General features: G+C 39.6%; 3 protein-coding genes across 6 annotated transcripts in view; 2 read left to right on the forward strand and 1 right to left on the reverse strand.

Moving 5' to 3' along the window:
• LOC132701847 (immunoglobulin superfamily DCC subclass member 4-like) overlaps positions 1 to 18,012 on the forward strand; it is a 69,582-nt gene extending 51,570 nt beyond the window's left edge. For all 4 annotated transcript variants that reach the window (XM_060670088.1, XM_060670085.1, XM_060670087.1 and 1 more), the window contains 10 exons: positions 8,262 to 8,684; positions 9,242 to 9,383; positions 10,959 to 11,027; positions 11,084 to 11,820; positions 11,873 to 12,485; positions 12,540 to 12,670; positions 12,780 to 12,983; positions 13,651 to 14,123; positions 14,792 to 14,899; positions 14,954 to 18,012. In XM_060670088.1, coding sequence (XP_060526071.1) covers positions 8,262 to 8,684; positions 9,242 to 9,383; positions 10,959 to 11,027; positions 11,084 to 11,820; positions 11,873 to 12,485; positions 12,540 to 12,670; positions 12,780 to 12,983; positions 13,651 to 14,123; positions 14,792 to 14,899; positions 14,954 to 15,181 — 3,128 coding nt within the window. In that variant the 3' untranslated portion in view covers positions 15,182 to 18,012. The remainder of the gene's footprint in view (positions 1 to 8,261; positions 8,685 to 9,241; positions 9,384 to 10,958; positions 11,028 to 11,083; positions 11,821 to 11,872; positions 12,486 to 12,539; positions 12,671 to 12,779; positions 12,984 to 13,650; positions 14,124 to 14,791; positions 14,900 to 14,953) is intronic.
• A 1,998-nt stretch (positions 18,013 to 20,010) lies between these two features.
• Positions 20,011 to 22,039, reverse strand: LOC132701928 (glucosidase 2 subunit beta). Its single transcript, XM_060670250.1, has 3 exons — positions 21,264 to 22,039; positions 20,645 to 21,209; positions 20,011 to 20,419 (listed from the first exon to the last, which is right to left on the reverse strand). Exons 1-3 carry the CDS (start codon positions 22,033 to 22,035, stop codon positions 20,176 to 20,178), a joined length of 1,581 nt encoding a protein of 526 aa, XP_060526233.1. The 5' UTR covers positions 22,036 to 22,039; the 3' UTR covers positions 20,011 to 20,175.
• Positions 22,040 to 22,263: 224 nt separating this feature from the next.
• Positions 22,264 to 22,940, forward strand: LOC132701930 (LDLR chaperone boca). The gene is made up of 2 exons (XM_060670252.1): positions 22,264 to 22,675; positions 22,728 to 22,940. Exons 1-2 carry the CDS (start codon positions 22,287 to 22,289, stop codon positions 22,891 to 22,893), a joined length of 555 nt encoding a protein of 184 aa, XP_060526235.1. The 5' UTR covers positions 22,264 to 22,286; the 3' UTR covers positions 22,894 to 22,940.
• Positions 22,941 to 22,942: the final 2 nt, after the last annotated feature.

Genomic DNA, 22,942 nt, shown 5'->3' on the forward strand with positions numbered 1-22,942 from the left:
TTAGAATTTTTGAATGTAAGGAAGGACCCTAGTGGCAAGTGTAGTGAAGTGTATCTTGTTTTAATTCTGGGTTCAGTGACTGGGACTGAGATAGTTTTACGACTCTGTAAAGTGATTTTTGGGCAGTATGGTGATGTGACCATGCATTAAGGTATCGGTCTGTGTGCGTAGGTTTTCTGTAAACACCCCAACGTTAGGTCTGATTTTCTATTGATAAGAATGTCTAAGAATGGGAGGTTATTATTAGTTTCCAACTCAATCGTAAACCTTATGTTAGGGTGTATAGATGAAAGGTGTCTCAAAGGCTTCCATAAATATATTCGCGACGACTGGTGATAGTGGAGAACCCATAGCTGCTCCTGACGTTTGTTATAAGAAAATTGTGTTCCAGACAAGCATTTTTCAACTGAGGTGAGATGGTTCGGGTCCAGATTCTCGGATTTTAATATATCTGAAGTGATGTTGAGAGGTTCAGAAATAGGAACTTTGGTAAAGAGGAATTCTACATCGAAACTAACTAGAATATCTTGTGTATCTGGTATAATGCTTTTTAATTGTTTAATGAAGTGAAAATAAAGAGTACGAAACTATAGACGAGGAATATTAGAGTCATGAGGGGTGACAGATTTTTTCACGAAGTCGGATAGAGAAGAAGCCTCGATAACATATCTAAGTTTGGATTCCATAGATGATGAAAAAAATTTTTATTCGATATTCGAAAAATCCGTTTATGTCTCCCATTTAGCTCCGCCCCCCTCGAACAGCATATAAGCAGGTACAGAATAAAATGCGAGCCAGTTTCAGTCAAGCTCTGAAGAAGCCAGCAGGATGATTGGCGAAACGTCAGCAAGTTCGACCCAGCAAAAACCGACGCGGGAGGAATCCAGAAGTTTTGCGAGTGTTATTTTTGGACTTTTTCGAAACAATTTTTGACGCTGAATGGCGTCTCCGTGATCGGTTTGAATAATTTACACGCCTTTTGTTTTTGTATTCGCGGTTTACTACTCGAATCATTTTTATGTAAAGCTTCGCCCGAAATGTTTAATTTTTTTGAACGATAACGGATCTAAATCGAACTCGCGTCTCGGCACCGTCGAATACGTAAGCGTTATTTCGACTACTAACGTGCGTCGAATGCTTAATCTCGGGATCCGGATATACGATTTCGGTAAAACGTTCTTCGTTTTACACATCGTAGAGTAACGGACTGTTCATTCACTGCGGCGCGTAACCTTGGGGGCTTTTTTTTCCCAACTATTAGTGGAGCGCCGTAAGGCATAAAAATGGTAAAATCTCGGAACCCGGGGCCAGTCAATAAATCTCTGTATAACAAGTGTTTGACTGCATTATTAAAACATCAAATAAAAATGTGAAAAAAAAAATTGGCCGATCTCGATTACAACAATTTTTATAAACAATTTACTGAAAAATGAAAGGCGCAAGGGGGAAAAATGTTTACAGTAAAGATCTTAATTTTGTATGTAATAAATTATGTTTGCAGAGTAGATTCAATGTTAATTTATTAGATTTTCGCAAAAAAACGATTTACAAAAGAAAATTTAACCTCAACTATATCGATTATTGTTCATTATTGTCGTCGTCGTCGATTTCGTTGATGTATTGGGTTGTTCGGAAAGTCATTTCGTTTTTTTTGGGGAACATGAAAGACAGTTTTCGCATAATGAATAAATATTTTATTAAATTATATATTGGCCATTCTGGTCCAACACCTTTTGCCATCTTTCTGGCAGTAACATAATTCCCCTCTCATAAAAGTTTTGGTCCTTGCTGGCAAAAAACTGGTTCAGGTGGTTTTCGACATCTTCATTTGAGGTAAAGGTTTTGCCATCCAAAAAATTTTGCAGGGACCGGAACAAATAGTAGTCGGAAGGCGCCAGATCTGGAGAATATGGTGGATGTTGCAGTACGTCCCATTCAAGCTGTAAAAGTTTTTGGCGAGTAACCAAACTTGTGTGAGGTCTCGCATTATCCTGGTGGAACACTACACCCTTCCTGTTGATTAATTCGGGCCTCTTCTCTTTAAGTGAATCATTCAATTTGTCCAGTTGATGACAATAGACTTCTGAATTAATCGTTGTATTATCCGGCAAAAGCTCAAAAAAAACGATTCCTTTGATATCCCACCAAACGGAGAGCATCACCTTTTTTTGGTAAATGTTGGCTTTTGACACGCTTTGAGCCGGTTCATCTTTTCTCTTGCGTTTAACATTGTTGTATACGACCCATTTTTCGTCCCCAGTAATAATCCGCTTCAAAAATGGATCATTTTCTTGACGTTTGAGGAGCGAATCACACACGTCAACGCGACGACACAAATTTCGCTTCGTAAGGACACGGGGCACCCACACATCGAGCTTCGAGGTTAAGCCCATGCCTTTCAAATGGCCGTAAACAGTCGAATTCGACAAATTTAATCCCTCACCGATCTCTCGTGTGGTTATTCGCCGATTTGCATCAACTAATGCCTTTATCGCATCTTTGTCAGCTTCGACCGGCCTTCCAGACGGTGGTGCATCTTCGACATCAAAATTGCCGGATCGAAATTTTGCAAACCAGTTCTGGCACTGGCGTACTGTTAACACGCCTTCTCCATACACATCCGTCAATTTTTTTCTCGCTTGGACAGCATTTTTATCTTTTCTGAAGTAAAAAAGTAAAATATGACGAAAATGCTGCTTATTGCTCTCCATATTTAAAAGGGCACCAACCAAAAACTACTGCGTAGAATTAATAGAACTTTTTCACACACAAGCCTTGCAATATCAGCTCTCAAGACATATACTGGTTATGCGGCTTAAGTGTGAAGTTGGTTTCGAAAAAACGTAATTAAGTCCTCTGACGGGAAAAAACGAAATGACTTTCCGAACAACCTTATAGATTGTAGGTAAAGGATTAGTACAGCTATCACCATTGCATTCTAAGCAAGCTGCAGTGCAGTTTAGTCCACTTTTCCTGCACCCACAAGATGCTCCACATCCTGTTTTGCATGCGCAAAAAATAATTTTTGGTAAAGATTCTGGAGCTGGTCGCTGCGTCATTGTTTGCGGTATCAATATTCCGCGTTCATTTTTCCAACCCCATTCTCCTGGTGATATTTCTTTTCCGAACCATGTTTGAACTTGTAAATATACTCTTTTGAAGTGTTCAAAAGCGGCATCCGCAGTAGGTGGTAAAGACGGCAGTTTAACGCGGGTATTTTTGGCAGTTGCTTTCAAAAAAGAGTTATATCTCAATGCGTTAAGATCTTTTATTTTTTCGGGGGGCGTTGTATGAAGCAAGAGTGCATGTAACACCAGCTTTAAAAATTTCATCGATGTCTTTGCATTCATTTTTAAAAACTGTCGCAGCATTTTGCAAGTCCGTTCGTTTTTCGAAATTTTTTGCAAACACGTTTTTGCCACGTTGAAAAAAAGCTGACGGATTTCATATTGTTGTTTTTTAATACATATGATTGTATTAGATCCAAATTTACTGGAGAATACAATATTATCCATTATCCATCAGGATTATGATCAATTGTCGTCACAATACTAATTCTGCCAGTGGAAACTGGCAGTCATCATTTTCTTCAATATATTTGAAAATTGCTCCATTGCTGCATCCACTTGTATTATGACTGGATGAATTTTTTTATCCCTCTGGGTCTGTTTCACGGTAGTTTTCAAACGGATATAACAATCCGCGTGATACTTAGCGGCCTGAGCTACTAGATCTAACACATCTACAATTCTTTTATGGATATTGCGACAATATTCGCTTTTCTCTTCGCTTATCAAATTTAAAATAGTTTGCTTGAACTCAGAAGTAGTTACGTAGCTGATTTGCTGTCTTACGGCTTTGGACTTTCTTCTTTCCTTCATTTCATCCGCTTCTTTTTCACATAAAAAGCACTTATTTTTCCAATCAAAATCAATTGAAGTTGCCGTTGCAGTTTTTTTTTAGGTGGAGAGCATGTTGATGTGGTGTTCTTTTTTTTAAATAAGCATTAATACATCCTTTATTGATATATTTTTGTGTGCATACTGAATGCACGTAGACAAATTCGCAAGTATTTAAATACTGAGAAAGTCCATCCCCTCTTTCCACAGAAGCAGCTTTCAGTGTTGGTATTCCTCTAGTGACATTTATAATATCTCTTAGCTCAGAGCTTAATTCAGAGCTACATCCAATTTATCATTATTTATATTATCACTATTCGATGGTTCACCCATTTTGATACGATGCTGTAACAACAATTACTAATATTAATAATTAACCTTTATATCACAATTAATTAAAATTTCAGAAGGATGGGAATTTTCTTTTTTTTTAATTAATTAAATTATTATTTCTGCATTAATAAAATACATAAAAATAAACCCACTGTTTGTGTAAGCACTATCTTATAGGAAATTTCATGCAGATTCCAAATATATATTAAATTTTACCATTACATTGTAACTTTTAAGATCGATTTATTATAAAATATACTATTGAATATTCACAGTTTTCAAAACCATGTAATATAAATAATAAACAAATATTTACTATTTATGCCACTATTTTCAAAGTTTGTAAAACTCGGTAATTAACTTTTATCACACTCACTGCACAATAATATATTTTTAAAAAAAATTAAATTCTTAATTTTTTTTTTTCGGAGCAAACAACAACTACATATCAAGCGTAGCAAGTTGCCACGTGTGCTATTCTATTAGGGCCCGCGTTAACAACACCCAACAGCTGCTGTCCCCACCCGTCATCGTTATACCTGCAGTCCCTTGAGACCCAAGATGAAGTTTGTAATAGTTCTTCTTTTTTAAATCTAATTTTACACTAATATAAATTAAGGAAAACTCCAAAAAATTAATAATTATTTATAATAATTATTAAAAAATTAAGATCGCACAAAATATTTTTATAAAAGTTTATAAAAAGATTTATTGACTGGCCCTGGATTCCGAGGTATAAACCTTACGGCGCTCCACTATATATAATGTACGTTACTGATGCTATGGGGGGTTAAAAAGTCTCGGTATATCGAAATTTCCGTCTCCACATTTTGTAACGCTTTCTTTTATTTAGTTTCTCATATACGATTTGTCCTAAAAGTGCTAAACGTATCAAAGTTTGCGATTGGAATGTTCTGCATATTATACGCTCAAAATTAGATTAAAACTCGATCGATTGAAATGGACGGCCATGTTTTTTTTAGTTCATCTTGGAATGTGCTTTTTTTGTTGTTTTGCTAGTTTTTCGGCATAGAAGTTTCGATATCAAATTTGTAAACTCTCTGCGACTTGTACTCCATAATAGGGAACTTGAACAAAATTCTAATTTAAAAAATATTGTTATAAATAGATACAGTTCCCAAAAAAAAAAAAATTTCGTAGTTCCATGTAACGAATATAAGCAAAATTTAAATCCCCTTTCAAGCGCTCGGTGATTGGCTGTGCCCGGGGGTGATTAGGTCAGATTACGCGCCAATGGGACGATAGCGGGCGAATAAAATATTTATCTGGCCTTTTACGGATTGTACTCAAACTCTTCTTTTTGTGTTGGTTCCGTTATTATCATGCGGATCACACTAAGCACAATTACAAAAACATCTTAGACGAGCCAAAAATAAACTTAAATAATATAATTCACGACCTATAAGCTGAGAATATAGCTATGACAAGTCGCAAAGCAGCGGTATGACGTCACGATAAGTCCCGCGTAATAATAAATAGCCTGGCGTCACAACTAACAAAAAACTAAAAAATAATCAAATTAACAAAAAACTGTTTATTAGATTAGAAGAAATATTTTACATCTTGTATATAAATTTTACTGAAAATTTCGCTTATACATTATACATTATAACATTGTAATAAGATTCAACGGAAAATGAAACAGTACATTTGCGGGTAAACTTTTTATTAGATTAGAAGAAATTTTTGGACATCCTGTATGAGATGTAAAGTTTTTTTAACTAAATTATTTAAAAATTCTTAAGGTTTAGATGACGCAAACCTCGCATTTACGATACATTTAGCACTTTGAGCAACCGCGGCAGACCCCGGCCCATGCGGTTTGCTTTTGAATGGAAATGGAAATTTTCAACTGCGAAACTCGACAGTCTTAAAAAGCTCAATTAATTTTTGTCTCGCGTGAGTAAAAATAAGAGCCGCGCGCCCATGGCCGCGGCCGTTGCAGCGGGTTCGACTTGCAGCTAGGCAACCGCGTCTAACAGTTATAATGCGACGAATAAGAAACAGAACTTGTTATCAGCACGGTATGTCAGGAACGCGTTTCGAAAACCCGTTTTCGTATTATTAGTGCAGCTAAGAACATTCCTCGTTTGACTAAGTCCTGCTTCTGGTTATTTATTGAAAATTTAAAAATTAAAAGTAAATAATGATGGTGATATTCGAATTCGATACGCTTTTCGAGTAAACGGAAAAAATCGTTAGACCAAATGCATAAACAAAGTCCACAGGAATTATTTATAAAATGCGGGTGTCGAACATTCGGGTCGGATCTTACCTTCCAAATTGTGCTAAAAGGGATAGATACATTTTATTTATTTTATTCATGTGGCGATGTCAAGTTTAATTAGCTTAACAATCAAATCGGGGAAGCTTATATTTGGTTTGAGTTAAGTTTAGCCAGCCAGGTGACGATCGTGACGTCATACAGCTGCTTTTCGATGTATACGGCGACATGTGCGCAGGTTGTAGTCCGAGAATTATATTATTTGCGTGTATTTTTGGTTCATATGTTTGTGTTTAATTTACGCCAATTTGTATTTGTACTTAGTGTGCTTTACATGATAATAATAATAAAACGTGAGATAAACGTTTCATTCGCCTACCAGAAAATAAAGGACTTCCTTTTGATACTAAATTCTGGTTCTTTTAATAGTATAAACTTTTATATTTTTCAAATTGTGCTAAAAAGGATAGCCAAAAACGGGAGGAAAGAAAAAAATCTTGCTTAAATACGTTCTAATATTATACATTTTATCAAATCGGGGAAGCTTTATTTTTTGTAAGTTTATATTTGGTTTGAGTTAAGTTTAGGCAGCCAGGGCTTAATGATGACGATCGTGACGTCATACAGCTGCTTTTCGATCGCGCCCTTTATTAGTAAACTATTCCACATTAAGCGAACTGGAGAGTCAAAAAGTTCTTTTGCTTAAAATACCTTTATTTTCCAAAAGAACGCCTGTATAAGTTATCATTACTAGCAATAATTTATTTTCAACTTGAATAAAAATTAGAATAAAATATCTAAAATATTTTTTATTTTTTTTGTTTTACGATTTGACATTAAACAAGGTCGGTTCGATTTTCTTCGCTTTTTCGTTTTGGAACCGACGTTCCTGATCGGATTTCAAACATTTCGCCATTTTAATTCGAGACGAGCGGATTTCCCACGGGAAATCGCATTGAGTCAGAGCCCTGGCGTTGTTAAACGGCAATTCGATATGGCGTTCGTTTATCGAACGATATTTACGGCAACATCTCGCTTTCATTCGCGGAATATAAACAAATACTACGAAAATAATAATGACCCCCAAAATTTCATCAGCCCTCTCTATAACGGATCTTGGGCTATTTTCACTATCTAAACCCAAATTTGAAAAGTGAGGCTTCCGTCATTCGGCCATTTTGAATTAAAATTTCCAAAATCGACTTTCGTTTCGTCGTACGAGGTCATCATCAGTACAGATCGATTGATATTCAGTCGAAAAAAAAACCGCTTTCAATTTTTTTTGTTGTCTGCTCTGCGTAACGGACAGTCGGGGAGTTTTTGAAGTTGAATAACAATCAAACGGTTGGAACTACGGACTTCGAAATTTTCTCCATTATGGCGGTCAGGCATCGGCGGCCATTTTGTCGGCTGTTAGTGGTTTTTGCTCGGAAAGTCGCCATGAAACAAAATAAGTTTCCGAAATTTTTAGATATCGAGTTGAAATTGGTCAGGTGCTTAGGGTTACATCCTCGCATGGAACCCATTGAAACAGGGCGAAAGTTCCGAAGTATTTAAAAAAAAGGATTTTTTTTTGTGGGGAAAAAGAAGACTTTTTCTAAAACTAATATAGTTGAATATAGTTGAATATAGGTGAATTACAAATTGTTCAACGTATTTCGTGGAACTTAACACAAAAATATATATTTTTTTAAATTAAATAGAGCAATGCGATAAGAAGAATTATGAGGCACGCTGTGCCTTTTAAGTTTCTAGTAAAAGAGCAACTTTTTCTCCATTTTCAGCGCTGAAGAGCAGGGCCTTAAGCCAATACACGCCCGCGCCCGCTCCGCCGCTGCCCGGGTCCCTCCACGAAGCCGACAATGTCACGATGTCTCTTCTGCTCGTCGAGGGGCCCCGAGACGTCACCGTAGCGAGAGGACAAGACGCCGTCTTCCGCTGCGTCGCCCACTCGTCGCAAGGCAGGCCGACGGTCACGTGGTATCACGAGGGACGACCTCTGCCGCCCGAAGGCGACCGTTGGAACGCGGAAACGGCCGAACTGCCATCCGAAAATGACCGATGGCTGGCCGTGGCTGCGGTTCTGCGGGTACCGCGCGTCACCGGCGGCAAAAGGGCAGCCGACGGAGCGGCGGGGAATTACAGCTGTTTGGTGAAGAACGACGTCGGCGCCCTTTTGTCCGGCACTGCCAGGTTGAGAGTCGCGTGTAAGTACACCTCCGCCAAAAAAAGAGAACTTTATGAAAGTATAGAAATCCAAAAAAACAAAAATTCGATTAATTACAAAACCGATTCTAAAAACCTTAACAAAATATATCATTCAATTTTAAACTAACAAAATTAAATTATCCAATATAATAAAAAATAATAAAAAACATCCCTACCTGTTTTGCATGCTATTGCAATCCGTATAAAATATTCGTTGACAAATTATTTTTAATATATTAACACAACGTCAAATGTCATTAATTGTTATATATGTCACCTATACAAAATAAGAATATTTTGAAAAAGATCGAAATTACGATCGAAACGTTAATAAATATTTAGAATAATCACATTAATTGTTTTCGAGAGACCGAATACTCAAGAGAAATTGAAGAAAAATGGAAAATCCATCCTCTCCGCACAAGCATTGGAACCACACCATCGAACTTTTTTATGAACGAATTGTAGGGTCTCCCGTTGATATACTGTCTTTGGAAACAATTTAGACTCGTACGCAAGCTACGCCGCGAAAATGCCGTTATTTGATATTTTTCAGCTATCGATAAAGAAGTTCTCGTCTCCGATAACAAAACAGTCTACGAATCGCAACCGTTGCTGTTGCAGTGCAGTATTCATTCTACCCCGCCCGCAGGGTTGGGGTGGGAGCACGACCAACTACCTCTACCAAAAGACGAAAGGTGAGTATCAGTAGGTGGTGCACAGAATCACCGATATCAAAGTATTTTCAAAGTGAATGCGTAACTTAGACGACAGCTTTATAAATACCAACGGCGCTGTACGATTTCGCTTTTAGACTGACTGACCAGGGAGCGGCGCTTCGCCCGATAGAGGTCGACCAGGCAGCTAAACGTTTATTTACTGTTTTATGAAGTCTTTAGATGAAGTTTTTTGTTTCACCCGAATGTAAGAAAACGAAAAATGGAACGTCCGTTTGGTTGCCGTTTCGCGGCAAAAATTTGCAATTTTCCGCATCGCGGGTCGTTTAGCAACCGTGTGTGGAAATAATACGTATTCCGGATTAACTGTAAAACGCCGCGGCAAGCCAATTAAACGTATAATTTTCTCGACTCAGACGAAAAGATCGCATAACGCATCGGGCGTTTCGTGAATGGCGTGGTGAATATTCATCGAATTTATTGGACTTTTGAGTAATTACCGGTCGCGGGTATACAGAGGGGCGTTTTACTACCATACTTACGTATCGTTTTTCACTACCGAGACAGCCGTTAGTGTCCAGTTGAATCGAAGCCACAAAAACTGCGTCTCTCTCGATCAATCCGCCGTTTTCAACTTGAACCTACACTTCTCTTCGACAAATTTCGATTTCTTCACGTACGCCAGCTCAAAATGAAATGTTTTGGTTAGTTAAATCAATTATTAAAATCAATTATTAATTTCCAAAATCAAAATTATATAAAATCTGTAATTCTCCATCAAAAAACCTCACTTTTTCATTTAAATTTTTGCAAATGGCTTCAAAAATCCGGAACTCCGCTTTTTCTAATTGATCTCTATCAACTTTTGGTTAAAATCAATTGTTTTATGAATTTCCGGCGTCCAAAGTACCTCAAATCTACGATTTGATGAAATTCAAGTCCCTTTTTGAGTGGAACAGCAATTGTAAATGAGAATTTTTGAGTAATTCATATTCATTTTGAATAAACCTTTAAATAAGAAATAAAATGTGTTTTTCTGTGTTTAAGTGTGTTGCATAATTAGAATCTAGACTATTTTTTTAACGCTCTTTTGTGTTCTTGAAGGATCTCCCTGTTTGTCCAATATATTTTTTGGAAAAGGCATTTCAACCTGTACACACCTGATTTTTGAGATGAACCTGTTCATAAACTTAACAAACACAACATTTTCTAAAAATGAAGTTTAATTAAATTAAATTTATTGGAAGCCATGGAGATTAACAAAATGAGACATTCAAATGTATTGCTTAACGATCAATTAGATTTAAATACCTCTCCTTTATTGAACTTAAATTCTCACAACATTTTTCGGTATATGTAGTAGCAGGTAGTTTCTAAATATTACATTTGATAAAGAAACGGTGTTGTCGAAACAATTGTCATGTCATAATATATAATTTCGTGAAAATCTGAACTTTTAGTTCTTATTTATTTTGATAATTGGATTTTCATCAAGTAAAAGCCACCTCACTTCAAACCTTTAAAGATAATAAACACTGGCATTAGATCTGTCCTAAATTTTTTTTGTTCGGAATTCAGTTTAACAACTTCTTTTAGATATGTTCCTTTGCCCAACGGCACATTGTTAATAAGAAGTACCAAACTCTCGGATTCGGGAAACTATAGGTAGGTGGGACCCTGAGACGTTCGAATCGAAAATGGTGTTAATTCAGCAATTTCAGATGCGTGGCCGAAAACGAGTTACTCAACAAGACGAAAGTTAGCAGGAAAGTCGCGGTGCAAGTTTTGCCGAGACTAAAATCGTCCGTCGGGCCTGCCTTCCCGCGATCGGATTCCCCTCTGAACAGAACCGTTCTGATCGGTGATACCGTCGACTTCGTTTGCGTCGCCACCGGCTTCCCGCTACCCACGGTGCAATGGTTTACCGGCGACAACGTTTTCCTCGCTAACTCCTCCAACCTGACGATAACCAACGCAAACCCGGCCTCGGCGGGCGCCTACAAGTGCGTCGCGTCCAACTCCGAAGGTCAAACGAGTCAAACCTACCACCTGGACGTTTATCAGAAACCCTACTTTAACGTCACACCTTCGTCGAAGTCGTCACCGTCGGCGAAAACGATCAGACTCGATTGCCAGGCACGGGGCGTACCCCAGCCGAGAGTATACTGGTTGAAAGACGGCGAGCCCATCAATATCGGGGGTAGGATCAAGAAGCAATGGAGCGGGTTGATATTTAGTCACACGTTCACGTACGATTCGGGCATCTACCAGTGCGTCGCGGTCAACGCCGTGGGCAAAGCTTGGACGGCCGCTCAGATCAAAATCAACAAATCTCAGAACCCGAACCCGCCGGAGAACGTCAAGTGTAGGCCGTTCGATTCGGGAACCGTGTGCCTCACCTGGAGGAATCCTTCGAACGTTACTGTGCAGGCTTACAGTATATCATCGTTTTTATCGGGTAGGTTCATATGTCTCGGCCGGTTGAAGGTCTATAAGGGCGTATTCTTCAGACGACGAGTCGGAGGGGCCAGATTACGTCACAACCAACACTTATCAGCTGGCCGACGGCCTCAGAGATGGTACGAACTACACGTTCTACGTGAGGCTGTATTCGACTGTCGCGAGTGATCAGTCTGAGAGGGTCACCTGTTCAACGGGTGTCAAGGGAAGCCGTAACCTGGACGCGGAGGCGGTTACCGGGACGTCGGTGAGCTTAGAGTGGGACCAACTGAGCTCCGACACGTTATGTAACGGCACCAGGCAGTTTTATAAAGTCTACTGGCGCAAGGACGGCGAGGAGCTCGAATCTGTAGGCAAAACCCTCGACCGGAAGTACGTCATCACGGGATTGACGCCATCTACCGACTACCAGTTCAGGGTTACCACCGAGAACAACCCCCGCGAGGAACAATGGCTTACGTATAGATTGGCGGATGCGCCAGGCAACGGTACCGACGTGGAGGACGACGTGTTGGGCGCACCTCTCCACCTGCAGGGCGACGCCTCCTCTTCGTCGAGCGTTCGGTTGTCGTGGGACACGATGCCGAACGCCAAGTACTATTCCGTGTGCTACTGGATGGTGGGGGAGAAAAGCGACTGCAAAAGAAACGACTTCGTTAAGAGGTGAGCGAGGTCCACGCTTGTAGAGGTGCGCGATTATATGACGGTCGGTTTCAGTTACTCGTGGAAGCTGACGATGTCGAAACTCAAATCCAACACCCGGTACGCGTTTAGAGTGAGAGCCCACGATTTTAACAATGTACCTGGAAAGTTCTCCGAACCTGTCGAGGTTCGAACGCTAGCGGATGGTAGGTCGGTTTATATTGCGGCAACTACATTATAAGTCGATAGCATTTAATGCGATAAATTAATGAATTCGAAAAATAATATATGACAGAGCATTTTTAAAATTTGCAGTGCCTTCCTCAGTCTTAAACCTGCAGTACAAAACTATAAACGCGTCAGCGGCGTGCATATCCTGGTGGCCGCCGGAGCGTCGCAACGGCGAGCTGAGGAACTACGTCGTTTCGTATTCGCCGGACCCCAACTGGCCGCTAGAGAAGTGGGTTGAATTCGGCGTACCGTTGCGCCCGATAAAAACGCAAAAGTGCGGCGACGAAGGTAGGTCATTCTTTGTCAATCATCCAATCAAATCAATCACTTACACTCACAATATTTCAAGCGGAGTTTTTCGAGTATTTTTTAGTTCCTCACATGATCTAAGTTCATCGGATATAGGTGTGTGTGTGTGTGTGTGTGTGTGTACTCAATCTGACCTTTCTTCCATTTGACAGTAGAAGCAAGCCCGTCGTTGGCAGAAAGCATACGTCATCTTTTGAATTCCAGGGTTTCATCATCTGACGAGTCCCATTCAGATTCAGCAGTTTTGATTCACAGATAAAACCAGTGGTGCATGCACCAGTAAATATTTTGAAAAAATAATGCATAATCAATATAGTATTTTCAATATACTCAACTCAACAAAAATGGCAATACAAATACAAAATATTTTTTTTTACTACTTTGGATTTACTTGAAAATGTGATTCAAATGTATTGTTAACTTTCGAAGCCATATATAAGACCTTTCCTTTACATATAAATTACCGATTTCTACGGTTTCATGTCCTTTAGTAGTGATAATAATAAAATTTCTAAATGGATGTGCACAAATATTTCTTTAGAATAGGTAGTGCATTAACGCACCACTGGGACAAAATGGGTTAATTATCCAACCCCTCAACCAGTAATTTTATCAAATCTCGTGAACACTTTGTTCACATTTACAGGTTCGGTATCGACGATTTTGACGAACCTATCGACCGGGTACGAGTACATGCTGATGGTCAGGGCGGCGAACGACTTCGGCATCGGCAAGCCGGTGCTGCCCGTGATCATAAAAACCAACCCCGACCTGGACGACAACAAAAGTAACATGACTGAACAGGCGGCCGCGTTCACCAATCACAAAATCGGCGTGATATTGGGCGTTATACTGGCCCTTGTCTGCATCCTTGCTTGCGTGGTGATGATTTTTTTGCGCAAACGCTGTTTGAAACGTCGTGCTCTGGGCCATGGTCGATTGACTGTGTCTTCAAATTATCATCCAGCCGCGGCTCACTACACCAGCCAGCTGGGTTCGGTCCAGGTGAGGATGGAGGAACCCTGTACCACCGAGTCGCACGAAATAGAGCGGCTGGTTCCCGAAGACAGGTCGTCGTCTCATATACCACCGGAAGTGCCGGAACATCTCGATACGAAGGTAAAAGGGGGAGAGTAGTTCAAACGTACCGCTCGCTATCCCCGCAATTACCCCATTTAGCCAACTTAGGTTTGGTGGAAACCGACCGCGGAATTTTTGGTCCGCTTTTCGTGATATTTGGGCCATCTAACTTGAACTGTAATACCTTCAGTCGTTTTTTTTTCTAATTTATTTAACTCTTTTGTCATGGAAGCATTGGGTTGCTAAAAAACGCGCTTTCACGTGAACGGCACATTTTTCATTCAAGTGTTGCAAAAGTAGTTCAAGTAAAGGGGGGGGGGGGGACTCTTACTAAAGGGGCACCACGCGCTGAGCTGCACTTAAAGGAGTGTGACAAATTTGATGACGCACCCAAAAGGTTATGATTACCACTTCCAAACGCGGACCGCACCGAAAAGGGCGTGGGTAGGTGCTAATAAAAATGTTTGTTTTATTATACCGAAAGTGTATAGTAACCCGTACAGGGTGGATCCGGTACAGAGGATACGGTATTTTAATGAATATAAGTCTCTATAAACGTACACCTATGCATTACTCCGTTTCAGAGGTACAGGCGGCGTTACAGTTCTAAGAAACAAAGATTTTTATCACAATTTGAATGTTACTTGTAAAAAATATTTCTTTACCTTTGAAAACGTGTACAAAATTTTTTTTTCAAATATTTAAAGGGTACGCAAGACTTCCCGAATGGTCACCTAAACGGATGCCACAAACCCGCTCGCCACCAGAACGGAAACATCCCCAACGGTCTCGTGAACATCACCGAGAATCCACAAGTAAGAGACGACGTCTGTACGTGTAACACCGAACCTAAACCCGATCGCTTTCAGTATTACGCGACGGAGCGTGACGTCAAAAAGGACTCCGGGTCGCTTCTGGACCGTTACGAGGAGGACTCAAACTCGAACGTCAAATCGTCCAAGTTCTGGGATCTGTACCGCTTCTTCGAGTCGCCGAAGGCAAAGGACGATCCCCTGAACGCGACGACGCTAACATCTCTCGACGATTCGCTTCTCAGCCGTCAGAGGTCGTCGCCGATTCTCGAACCCAACGGGTGACGTCATGCGTCCGTCACACACACACACATACACACACCTAGAAAGATTTTTCTCTTACACCACCAACACACCCATCGCCTTAACAGTAGTTAGAGAAATTGATGGAGGAGATAAGAATCGATACGACTGATTTTTACAATAATTTTTTACGAACAGACGTTCGTCGCGGCCATCTTGGGCGTCGTGCCGCCTCGCCCCCGAAGAGTACAAAGCTGGTATTACGGTATATTTTAAAAGACAACTGGGGCGGCTGTACGCGATCGCCCGGAGCGGGGATACGCGGAATCGGGATATAAAAGTGCGATTAAACAAAAAATTAAATCCCACGTGAAATTCTAATCATAATTTTTGTCCGGATTTACGGAGATTTATTTGTCGACATTTTCAGTTTTGTTCGGCTGGTTGCCGAGGACGTGACAAATTTTACTTCAAATAATAGCGTCTTTTGCGGAGGCTGCGGGTAGTTCAGACGTACCGGAACTTATCCGCGGCTTCCCCTGTCGCTAAGCGCGAGTAGTTCAAACGTACCGGAAGCTATCCGCGGCTTATACCGGGTTGCTAAGCGCGAGTAGTTCAAACGCGCCGGATCTTGTTTCCCGCCGATTTCGCTGCTATTTCCGCTCCGCGACTTGCTCAATTTTCAATAGCTATCGTGTTTCGGACACGTGACCGTTTCGTGTACCACCCGAGCGACCTCCTTGTGACGTCGTTTTTTTTTTTCTCGCATCTTTGATTTGCCGGTAAAATCGAAATACTTCTTGAACGAATCGTACCTGACCCGTAATAATATATATATATATATATATATATATATATATATATATATATATATATATATATATATATATATATATATATATATATATATATATATATATATATATATAAATTATACTATATAATTAATTATTAAGGAGGACACTTTGTATAGTAACTTAAGGTCTGATGCGTGCGAGAGAGAGAGAGAGAGAGAGGGACAATGTGTGTGTTAAGAGTTAACGATGTTACGTGTTGAAAATTATCAACTATAGCTACAATGTTGATTGTTCGAACATATATTTGTCGTTACCACCTGTTCACGGACGGTTGTTGAAGCCCTTCGAACCAAAGTAACTGTTTTTGAGAAGTATTTGGCAGGCTGGGGCTTTCAACGAACCGCTCAGTGAATTTAAAGGACGCCCCCACATATTCGGAAAATCTATCCAAAGACGATTGCTGACGCCTGGTGTACCTCCAGGGGGCGCCTTTTCACGCGTGTACAAAAATCAAAATCCACAACGACTTTTTCGCGTACTGTTTTTAATGTTATAAGTGTATCCGCTCAAGCGACGTTAAATCTGCTCGTTTATGGCGGCTTCGCCCGCCTTGAAAGGTTGACATACTTAATTAATGTTCAGGGTCGTTAAACTATATATATGTATATCGGTTAATTATTACCTCACGTTTACATTCCTCATAATCGAAAATGTTAAGTATTAAACCAGGGGCGGCTTAACTGAGTTACCTTTTTTTGTTTCTACGTCAGTTTTCGCGAGAGACCCTCAAATTGTTTAAACATTCCGCGTGTACAAAAAAGTTTTACGAGAGCAATAGTTATATCAGCGATCCTAATATATTGAATTATTTATGTTTGTTGTTAACTTATTTTACTGCGCATACCTGTGTATACAATAGTTGCCACTTAACTCGACTGTCTCCCGTCAGGACCCGGGACGCTATTTTAATATAGGGTGTCGCGAAAAAGTCTGTCAATAGTAATATTTCGAGGCGCTGCGTTCTTTTTTCATTTATTTCATTTCTGCCTTATCGCGACATCTGTCGGTTAAAATTGCAACTTTCATTTGACAGAATCAAGGAAAAGAAAAACCAAAGAAAATAAATAAGAATTAAAAGTTCAGATTTTCACGAAATTATATATTAAAGACACGGTGTTGTCGAAACAATTGTCATGTCAAAATATATAATTTCGTGAAAATCTGAACTTTTGGTTCTTATTTATTTACATAAATGGATTTTCATCAAGTAAAAGCCACCTCAGTTCAATTTTTTGGAAAAACTAAAGTATTAGGGAGCCAGGGAGGAAGACGAGCTTCCACACATGTGTGAACTAAAGATGTCTTGATATAATTAACCAGTAGCTTTGAAAATGTAAACTTTTGCAACCCTAGTTCCCGGATTGACCTACTTTTTCACCCACCCATATATTTCTTCGTCCTTGCGTATAAAAAAAATGTCTTCTAGTTACCAACAAGACTTTGTTTGTTTTATTATTATTTTTAGACTTCTCTTGATCATGACATTAACCACCATCCTCGTTCCTATTCTGTATGTTGTTCTCGCGTTTCGAGGGCCGACATACGTCCGTAGGATACTTATTTTCTTTTAAGCGTATAAGAACGTCTACCTCATTAAACGTATTTAGTTTGTATAAGAAGTATTGTCCTAATTATTATTAATCCTGTTTTGTGTAAGATATTTCCTTTGGCGATATTTTTCGTCTCTCAGGGCAACACGATATAGGCATATGTGGCGGCTACGCTTACCGGGCGTGGTATTTTCACGGTATATTCGAGGTGACGTCACATGCGGTGCCCATAAAGTCGGCCACTCGCCGAACGCGATACCAACCGCCGTCGTTTTTGCTTGGGCGAGTCCAAAATCTGCTATTCGCATTTTCAGTGGCGTCGCTTCGAACTCGTCATAAAAGCATGGTGTGTTTTCAAAGTTAGTCGTATGTTTGACTAGTACGGTGGTTTTAAGTATGCGAGAGTCTGGTCTCTTTAGTATAGGAAAAGAAAAAACGAACATAGTTTTATGTTTTTTTTTGTTTTTCAACCGATAAGTCTGATTTGGTGAGGCTGCTGCTATGACGTTTCGTAGCCACAGACGAATTTGTTGGTTAAATACGATTTGGAACGAAATTTTTGTTTAATCCGTTTCGCTGCCGAGTTCCGTCTACATTTTGGTGCTAAAGTGTACATACCTACACTCAAAAAAAATACCAAGTGCAATATATTTCCGCGTATACCGAGTGTTTCAGATTTTCCAGTCTCGGAAAGTTTTGTCGGGTCGTTTGGAGCTTAATTGATATTTCCGCATATAACGCGACATATAACCTCAGCTGTAAGTCGGATTTGAAACGCTCGGTATAAATATGTTTGAGAAAAACCCCCGCCGTATTGAACTCGGATATTTCTACATTCGTTTTGGTTTTACTTTTGTAATCGCTAATTTTTATTCCCATATTAAGGTTACGAGTTACATATTTTCTTAGCGTAGATATATTTATATGATACTTCACTGTGGGTTCGAAACTGCTAAACTTCAACGTGAAAACGAAAATAGCTTTAACTTGGTAACCGGGTTCCGTTCATTTTTCATGGCCGAAAACCTACTAGAATGTTCCTTATGCTTTACACTTTACTCTTAAATACAACTCGCGCGTTTCGTGGAATTGTTCGAGTGTCTTTTGCAGGTGACTCTGTTGACTGATAAATAGTAATAGAATACTTAATAGGCCAACGTCGAAATGAACCGAATTTTGAAATTTTCACGGTGGGCTCGAAATCAACCCCCATGGAAAGTTTACTTCATATTGTGTACACATTTCTACTTACCTAGCTGTAGACGTTCGGATACCCATCTGAATAAGATGATTTATAAATACTTTTCCTAAGGCAGGCCCCCCCACAGTCGAGTAAAGTTTTTGTATTCTATTCATTGTGAAGTTTAAGAATGTACAATTATACATTTAAATGACTGCGTAAAGTGTTATATTTTTGTACGCTTGGATGAATGCATTATTAAAGATATCAAAAAACGTTCGGATTCTTTTAACCCATACAAAAACTTGACGTGGCGGCTTTTTTTTAAAGAAGCAACTAACGTAAAACTGCCGCAATAAGAAGCAAATAACAAATAACAATAAAATCCATACACTTTATAGTCATATGACAGCAGAGTTGCAGCGCAATCTCGAGCTCGCAGCGAATAGTTTTTTAGGTTGGTGGATAATTTTCTAACTCTGCAAAGGATGGCGCTAAATTGCACTGGATTTTCATCATTATATTCCATAGTACGGCGGTGAAAATTGTTTTTTGCTATCTGAGTAAGAACGGTCAAAGAACAAATATTGGTTCTGTTTTATTACGCGTACGTAATTGGCGAGTGCCCTTAGTTCGCTTGCCCACGTTATGGAAAGAAAAAGTTGCAGATATTCCATGGTCGTCATACTTTGGGCGAATGATCCTAGTAATCGTGCCCAACAGTTTTTTTGTGAACGCATATTGAATTGAATTGGTCGCCATAGTTAAATCGTATTTGCTCCTGATAATTTTTCGATACCTCCTCACGATTTATGTTTTCCTGTCCAGAGACACCGAAAGGGAATTCGCACGACGGGACGAGCGCGAAAAATTGACTGATGATAATAGAGAGAGGTTATGGGTAGGAATGGGTAAGCTGAATTTGGCCATTTTGAAAAAAGGGCTTTACGTAATATAGAGGCCGACGAGGCCTATCTTTGGATACCAAAAAGTTTCCCCTACCTCTTACTGTTTGGTTGTAATTATTTTTTTATGTCTAAACACCTAAATTTGATTTTGTGTTCTGTTGGACGGGGTTATTCGATCCAAATTTCAATTTATTCCGCTTAGAAATGAGATATAACTTTGAAAAATTGGCGATAGATTTTTTTTTCAATTTTTCGCTCCGGACGTGCGTGACTTTTTGAAAAAAAAAAAAAGTTAATTTTTTATTTTGCGTGAAAGTTCATTTTATATTGCGTTTAATATGGCGTTCCTTGTAAACACAAAAAATACAGGCCTGTTTAATAATCAACCTTTATTATTTAATTATCACAAAACGCTGGTTACAAATTTAAGTAAAAACACAACAGCTCAAACACAAAATTCCAATTGCAAAATATGAATCTTCGGGTGTGTATTGTCTTTTCGAACCGACCTTTTTTTTTTAATTAATTCTTCCTTTACGCCTTACAACTCGTCGTGCAAGTCTTGGTTCTCACTATCCGCCCCTTTTGCCCGGCACGCCGCCGGAGTCGAAAAATCGAAATGGTACTCGCACCGGTTCGGTTCTGCCACGCTGGTTACTTTGTTTTCCGTGCCGCAGGACACTTTCACTTTCGTCGACCTCTGCGGTCCATTCCAGCATGACTGACCGCCGTCGTAAAGCATTTCACTGTAGGGATCAGGTTCGGGACCCGACCAACTCTTCCACCTAAATTTGTGCGTTAAAATTGAACAATATTTTAAATACTAAATAAAAACGTAAAGAATTACGGAATATGTTAAAGTCAAACTGTATGTTTGACATACTTTAAGCCACAGATCAGAGATAATGAAAATTGGTTAGTTTGTTTGACAAATAAAATCAAAGACCAATGTGTGTGTATGGCGCTTGAAGCTTATCATATCTTGTTTTTACAGATTATTTTCTACTTACTTGCCAAGTCTGGTTTCAGAGGAACTCGATTTTGGTATTTGAAGTGTCTTATCAAATGGGCAAAATCGGTAAACATACTCCCTGTCCTCATAATCGAAACAATTGCCTTCCAAAGTGGCGAACTCTTCCTCGGACCCAAAATCTCTGGTTAGACTTTCCTCAATAGATTTAATTTCATTCTCAATGGTCCTCAAGTTGGTATCGGCTTGGGTAAATTGGTTTCTAGCTTCAGTAGCCTCATCTACTAATTTTTGAGTTTCTTCATCATAGGAGACTCTTTCTTCTGTGGGTGGTTCTGTTTCTTCTTTTTCCTCCTCCTTCTCCTCTTCGTTCTCTTCATCCTCATCATCATCTTGTTCAGTTGCCTCTGCTACTTCTGGTTCGACCCCTTCATCATCCTGGGCAACAACATCATCCCCTGATTGTTCGTTAGACACGGGAGGTTTATACATTCCCGAATCCATCATAATAAAAGGTTTTATCAGACGCCACGATTTCTCCAAAAAGGTGTTCAAGTCAACAGACTCCTGACTGCCCAAGAACAATTTGGCTTCTTCCTCGGACACTTAAAACCACGCCGAAATGTTGGCAACTGTCAAAGCTTTGAAGACAAACTTACCTTCACCATTCCGATCCCGATCGAAACTTGCGCGGCTTTGAATCTCGCCCACATCGACAACACCATCCTGGTTGATGTCCAACTTTTTAAACTCCTCCATCGCTTCATTTCGGTCTTTTTCAGCTTCCTTCTCCGCTTTTTTATTTTTATACTCCTTCTCGAGTTCCCTATAATATTCTAAAGCTTTTTCTTCAACTTCTTCCGCTTGCTTTTTCAACTGTTCTTTCTCGGCTTTAATACTTTCCGCTTCGTCTCTGTTCCGCTTTAAATCGCTTAATTTTTGATTCTTTACTTCCTTCAGTTTTAACCCTTGCTGGCTCAACTCCTGTCGCAATTGTTTGCCGACTTTAAGTAGCTCCGCCTGCTTTTGGGCTTCCTCCCTGGCGGTCTTCCCCAGTTCCAGACAATTGTTGGTACAACTCACCCGACCGGCATATTCATCGGCTCCATCGCAGCAATCGCATACCCCATCATTAACCCTGCTCGAGGGAATATTTAAAGGTCTATGGCCCGCATTCACACAATGGAAAATACCATTAGGACAGGCGCTAGTACCTGGTTCATCGCTACCATCCACACAGTCGCAGTAGTCGTCGTTTACTTGCGTAAACGGAATAGATTTAGCTCCATCAAAACACGTGAAATTTCCTTCGAAAGCGTAAAGGCCGGCTCGAGATAACGATACACCCCTCGGCCGAATTATTTCTGATCCTGCAGTTAGCACACTTATAGTAAAAATGTTTAAAAACAGACTCTCTTTTATTAAATTCATGTTAGGACCCCAATCCTTCCGATAATATATTTTTTTATGCGTGACAATTCAAATACCACTTAACAGTAAAGATTGACCGATACATCGGACACGTCAGTTTTACTTCAATAGGTTTCGAAATTTGACAGTGACTAATCCGGGTGTTGCGTTTGGGCGAGTGTATCTGATCTATTTACCTCTTTCGTCACGGAAGCAAACCTAAAAAAAAAATATTCCAACCGAGGTTTTTTTTTTTAAATCGAATTTACAATATGAAAGGTGTTTTCGTCATGTTCTTTATTTTTTCTGTCGCCATTTTTGTAAATTGTAAAAAGTACAAGGACGGCGAAAAGCCCGATTGGGCCAAGAAGGATATTAGAGACTACAGCGATGCAGATATGGAAAGATTGTTGGATCAGTGGGATGAAGACGATGAACCTTTAGAAGAGGATGAACTTCCCGAACATTTACGACCGATGCCCAAAATCGACTTGAGCCACATGAATCCTGAAAAACCTGAGGAACTTCTTCAGCTGTCAAAAAAGGGACGCACCCTTATGACTTTCGTCCAAGTATCAGGAAACCCAAGCAGAGATGAAACTGAAGATCTTACAAAATTATGGCAGTCAAGTTTGTGGAATAGTCACATACAAGCCGAAAGGTTAGATTGAATGGTATATACAATTTATTTCAGTTTAATTAGTATTTTTCAGATACTTGGTTGATGATAATCGAGCTATATTCCTTTTCAAAGATGGATCTCAAGCTTGGATTGCAAAGGATTTTTTAACTAGCCAAGACAGGTGCGAAAGTGTAACAATTGAGTCAAAAGTTTATCCTGGTAAAAATCAGAAAGAGACCGTCAAATCTGAATTATAAGCTATGTAAATAAGTTTCTTTTATATAAATTGTTTTTTGTTTATTAATT

The sequence above is a fragment of the Cylas formicarius genome, unplaced genomic scaffold (genome assembly GCF_029955315.1).
Source record: "Cylas formicarius isolate icCylForm1 unplaced genomic scaffold, icCylForm1.1 PGA_scaffold_5__7_contigs__length_24384050, whole genome shotgun sequence".
NCBI lineage: Eukaryota > Metazoa > Arthropoda > Insecta > Coleoptera > Brentidae > Cylas > Cylas formicarius.